General features: G+C 35.2%; 1 protein-coding gene across 1 annotated transcript in view; it reads right to left on the minus strand.

Moving 5' to 3' along the window:
• Positions 1–5,241, minus strand: part of LOC137388482 (gastrula zinc finger protein XlCGF57.1-like) — a 30,002-nt gene extending 24,761 nt beyond the window's left edge. Inside the window, exon 1 of the mRNA XM_068074968.1 lies at positions 5,133–5,241. Within this exon, the coding sequence (XP_067931069.1) occupies positions 5,133–5,232 (100 nt within the window). The 5' untranslated portion in view covers positions 5,233–5,241. The remainder of the gene's footprint in view (positions 1–5,132) is intronic.
• Positions 5,242–6,000: the final 759 nt, after the last annotated feature.

The raw sequence follows: 6,000 nt of genomic DNA on the forward strand, positions 1-6,000 counted from the left end.
AAAAGTTCAACCTCCGATCACAAAGATTTATGCAATAATAGGAATATTGATGTTTACATTGTGCGGGGTACTTTGTTGTTTAATCGAAGTTTTTAAAAATATCCTCCTTGAATCGGAGGTTTGAAATGCTTTGAAGAATTAAATATGCATTTGAAACCATTTACATGCTACGAAGATGCATTTGAAGATACTCTAAAGGTTGACTTGCAACGAAATTCACATTAACGTTATTTGATATGAAAAGATTCGCCATGTCTTACTCTGTTGTGTTGTAGGTGCAAAATATGTGGAAAGGTGATTACAAGCTCTTAAAAACTTAAAAACAAACAGTTAATCGCAGCCACATGAGACCACCGTAGTTTGGATTCCCTTTCCAAAACGGCTCAAATGTGATGTAGTTGTGAGAGATGGTTTCTGTTTACACTTTCTTGCAACCTTATTCGTCGAAATATTTTCACAAATATACTTCACGCATTCAATAAAACTATGTCTATTGTTCATACGCTACTATTTTATTGTCATCATAATGCTGTCACTTTTAGCAGTGATATCTTATAACTTAAAGAATAGAGAAAGCATAATATTATTATGCTTTATTATTCATCTTGAGGTGTTGACTGATGTTCTAAAAAATGAATCAAGGAGATTGACCAACCAGAAGCTGAGATATAGCCAGCCAAACACAGGTCTACCAAAAAACAAAAGTGTTTTGGTAATCATCAATATATGACGTATGAAATCGACTTGTGTGCCATTGGTCAATTAAGCCAACTAATGCGTTCTCCTATAACAATCACGGCGTTTTGATTGGTTTAATCCCTGGAAGTATAGAACAATCAAATTGGGCCTAACAAGCATCGTTCCTAGAATTCCGAACCAGTCCCTCTGACGTGTAGATTGGTTTTAGCGTAAAATAATTACACGCATCTATTATTTCGCTATCTTGCTAGTTCAGCTCAGTTTTGTTGTTCTCCTACTTAGCTTCCCTATTCAGACTCATCTTTAGCGTTGTTCAGATTTTTTAACTATAGCTAATAAATAGAATCAATTAAATCAATCTCGGTTATTATTTGGAATTTTCTACAAATTATATTAGTTACATCATTTATTCTATACGCAGTTATATTATTATTTTGTATAATATGCATTATGAATATTATATAAATCATAAAAAATAATCATAGATAAGATAATAGATCAATAGAAAAATCAAAGCAAAAGTTATCGTTTTTTTTTCTTATATCAAGAGCAGCACGGTCAAGTTAGTCTTTTTAAGATTATGGCTGTAGTGAACTTCCAGTCTGTTAATAGTGACGATAATCATGAAAATCAGCTGAATGCTGCAGTAGATACACAGTAGAAAAATGCTGCAGTAGATACACAGTAGAAAAACGACGAAGGAACAAAAAGTCCCATTCCTATTTCTTATTGTAAACAAACTGCAACTCGCGGATATCGCATATAGACTATACACGCGCCGTTCGTTGAACAGATGATCGTCGGAGCATATCCGTGGAGATCGAGATAAAATTTGAAGCACAATAGTCAAAATCTGCTCGTCTGCTTTAAAAAATCATGGCGAGGAGTTGTGGGCAAATGCCTTTACCACACAATGTTTGGATGATTTTCCTGAGAAACCAGAGCTAGTATGTAAATTATTTACTATCGCGAGAAGCGTTTCACATCTTGTAGCCAAAACAATCATTATACATAACGGCGGTAAGGGTGCGCAACTCCGGCACATGACCATTAAGTCGATTTTATACGTCACAGTTTTCGGGATTTTCGAAGGGTTTTCCTCTGATTCTTTATTAGGTAGACCTGTGTTTGGCTGTCTATATCTCAGCTTCTAGTGGGTCAATCTCCTTGATTCTTTTTTTAGAACATCAGTCAACATCTCAAGATAACTAATAAAGCATAATAATATTATGCTTTCTCTATTCTTTAAGGCAGGCTACACGTATCGTGTAATTTCAACTAATCTGGGAAATTCCATTCGTACGAAATTTCTGATCTGCCACACGGAGTTTTCCCACCACGGATTCGTACGAAACTAACTTTCAACTAGCCAATCAGAACGCAGTGATAAATTAAAGCCGACTCCGTTTCAATCATTTGCTTCAGTACGAACATGCGCAAAAGAAAGCGACATTCAACTAACCTTTTCAACCAACCAATCAAACAACGATTCGTAGAAATTTCTCACGTTTCGTCCAATTCAGGATTCGTTTATCGTGCGCAACCAACGATGGACGAATTCGTTCAAATGTCAATTCGTACGAATCATTTCGTCCAAATTTTGCCGATTTCGTGAGAATTTTGTCTCGTGTGGCCCTACCTTTACCGTAAAAATTTGTTTCATTTTTTAGCCTTAGCTTGAAAGAGTACATATCATTGTCTGATAATCATGACGAGCCTGTTGGTCACTTGTGATAATCGAAAAGTGCTGCAGAAACTATTTGCGAAGTATTGGGTCACATGATCAGATTACGACTTGACGATTGAATAATGCCGAAACAAAACTGTAAAGTAGCGAGAATCTATATTTGATACGGGGTCTTCGGTAAAACCCGAAGTGTTTGTCATAAACTAGTACTACGATAAGTTTTATATTGAGCTTTGTATTGGCCTTTCAATTCACGTGAGAACATACGTGACAAGACGATAACAAAATTTTGTGGCTACGTCATCGAGCTTTAAAGAGCTTGTAATCACATTCCCACATATTTGGCACCTACAACACAACAGAGTAAGACATGGTAAATCTTTTGATACCAAATAACTGCAATGTGAATTTTGTTGTGAGTCAACCTTTAACATGCATTTAAGATTCGTAGCATGTAACACTAGTGATAGTGAAGTAATGAAACATTGAAGTTCTAGGCAGTCTGCACTTATGTGTTATAGTGAAGTAATGAAACGAAATGAGAAAACAAGTAGCGCAGATTACCCCAAAATCCTATCATTATCTGATTATTATTATCAAGAGTTCTATTAGATTTTTCATTGAAGTTTGTCAGTTTTAATTTAACAGTGTAAATGCTATCACTAAAAATATATTCAGTTTGTAACCAATGATATACAGCCCCAAAGGATAGCCGACGGCGCTCATATGGGCGTGGTTTAATGATGAAGCTCTGTTAGGATTAACCCGAACACGGCACCCGAACAAACAAATATGCTGAATAAAGCACCTTGTAAATTTACGAATATTATGAACTATAGTGGTTATTTTACTTATCTGTTGAATTCATTTTGTTGTCAAATAAATATAGTATCCCAATATTGTCACCGTTATGATCAGTCAGTTGCCATTCACAAGCATTCGTGATATTAATAGTCACAGTCGTAAAATAGCTCAAATTCGGTTTTGCATTTAGATTTTGAGTATGAAAACTACACTGCACAGCTTTGCCTGCTGTCCCATCTTATTGGCAAGGTAAAACAATGTGAAACCGATGAAAGACTTTGTCATTTTATATTAGGGGTGGCAAAATATTAATCAAAAACTAGAAAAAAATGCCGTTGTTCGGGTAATTATATTTAACTTTAGGCATATACCACGCTCTTTACTAATTTTAAAATTATTAAAAGTAGGTAATTTGAAATGTTTTATTTTGATTAGATCCATTATTTTGGTTAGGTATTACCCCTACATTGCAGAAATTCAATGTTTGCTATTGTGACCCGCGGGGTCTACTGGCTGAATAAGCTAATGAAATGATAACAGCGATTCGTGTTTTCTAAAACCTAACAAGGCAACGCGACCGCCCCGCGAGAGTTGTGTTTGCTTTAAAACCCAGGCTAGCACAATCCTAATAGAGCTCCATCATTAAACCACGCCCATATGATAGCCGTCGGCTATCCTTTTGGGCTGTATATCATTGTTGTAACTTAGCGGGTTACTATAAGATCAAATATTTGTGCCGCATGAACACTTGGTACTTCTAGAGCGATATATCAATTTTTAACAACAATTTTTATAGTGTATGCCTCTTATAATGTAAATTCCAGACAACGTGAAAAATTTAAGTGAAGCTCTTGCTTTGTACTACGTAAAAAATTCTATATAGTGTAGTTTATAGTCAGGCGAGTTTTCAAATTCGATTTGAATGTTAATCTGCCTCGCCGCACTTGCAAGAGAAAAGATGACAGGTGTATGAGCGTTTTATCTATTATATACATGTATATAGACCTACAAATTCCATGACATTCTAGTTAGTCGTGACAGATCGCCAGATGAGTTGACAAAACAGAGAATAGGAAGCTGCGCAATTGTTAATAAAATTAATACTTAAACGGGGTCAATTGGTGCACATGTTACAGCATCAATCCGCCAATCTGAATGTCACAGGTTGGAGTATTGTTGAAAGACATCTTTTATACTAACATTGACCCCTTAATAAAAATAGACGATGAACAAGTAGTACCGCTTTTTATAGCAAATATTTTTGTCGTTTCGCTTTGATGTAGACGTATAAAATATTTGTTATTAGCTTTAATTAGCACAATAGACTTTGTTGTTTAAAAAATATGCAAATTTTTCTGAATGACTGTCAAAGGTGTGCCTTCCCCACAAAACTATTGTAAAATTACTGCAATCATAATCTATAAAACCCATAGGATTAATCAAAAAAGTAAAAAAGTTGTCGATGCAAACTAATAATATTGCAGTTATGGTACAGCCAACAAATTCAAAAGTTAAATCTAGTATTTTTTCTTTTTGTATGGCCAAAGGGGTGAGTTTGAAAAGATCTTGGAATGGCTTAGACAGTTTACATGTATTTTACTGTTGTTATAACGTAAAATCCCTATAACGTAAATGTTTTTTACGTTGTAAGAGAGCCATACTGTAAGAACAAGCTTGGTGGAGCTATTTCCAAGTATTTTCCAATATGCAAAGTAGTGCATGTAAGCGCTATGTTAAATATATAAGTTTAGCTTTGCCTTGACAGCCATGACATAACATTGGACCGAAAGCACCCATGAGTTTACAGGGAGTATCACATCTACATGCTCCTGCTACCATCCATACATTTTTAAGTAAAACCGTAAAAACTTGAACTGCAAACAGAAATTGGCCATAAAGTTTAAAAACATGCACATTCATACTACATCACCAAGTAACATACACATGTATGTGTCATCTGCTCCGATATCTAGTTCTGTATAATTGTAAACAGCTGAGACACACTTTCGTCTTGGCAATATTTTCTTCTTTGTTACAATCATCTTAATGTTGTTCAGGGGTGTAAATGGAACTCGCGAAACCTTGTTAACTGAAAAAAATACAACCCTTCCATATGTCACGACCACAGCTAATATACTATATGTGAACATTCTAAGAATAGTGTTCACTAACAATTTCAATTGTCAATATCTGGTTTAGAACTGTGATCCACTTCAATCATGATATTGGTTCAATAAATAGTCAAAACATCCTAACATTTCTTGCAATTGAGATAGCTACCCATACAGCTTTTTAGCCATACAGCCTTTTACGGATAAACAGTTACTACAGAAATATTAGCAAAAGCAGAGATCACCAGATTTTTGATTTTATGTACCCTAGGACACTTATATTTTGCTAGTATTTAGCTTCGTGAGTAGCATACAGAGTAAAATTTTGCTGCAACTTAATTTCGCAGCTCTGATGAGTGCGAAAATATAGCGATGTGACAATAAATACAATGGAACAAAAATAATTAGATTCCTCAGGTTCGGTTCACCAGTAAGGAAATTTTTTTTAATTTGGGACTAGTTTGTAATTGTGAATCGCAGGTAGAATTGTTTGGGCGAGATCGATGATGCAATTTGATTGCTTGCTGCCATTTGTTTCTTGGACTATCAATGAACAAAGCTATTTAATTCCGCGTTTTCGCTCATTGGTTATGACAGTTTAGTTTCGCTCATGAAAATTTTGCGAGAGGATGACTCCGCGAAAAATAGATGAGACCAATACATAAGAGTCCTAGGGTGTTAACAGCTAGCAGCTTGAAA

Source organism: Watersipora subatra, chromosome 2 (assembly GCF_963576615.1).
Source record: "Watersipora subatra chromosome 2, tzWatSuba1.1, whole genome shotgun sequence".
NCBI lineage: Eukaryota > Metazoa > Bryozoa > Gymnolaemata > Cheilostomatida > Watersiporidae > Watersipora > Watersipora subatra.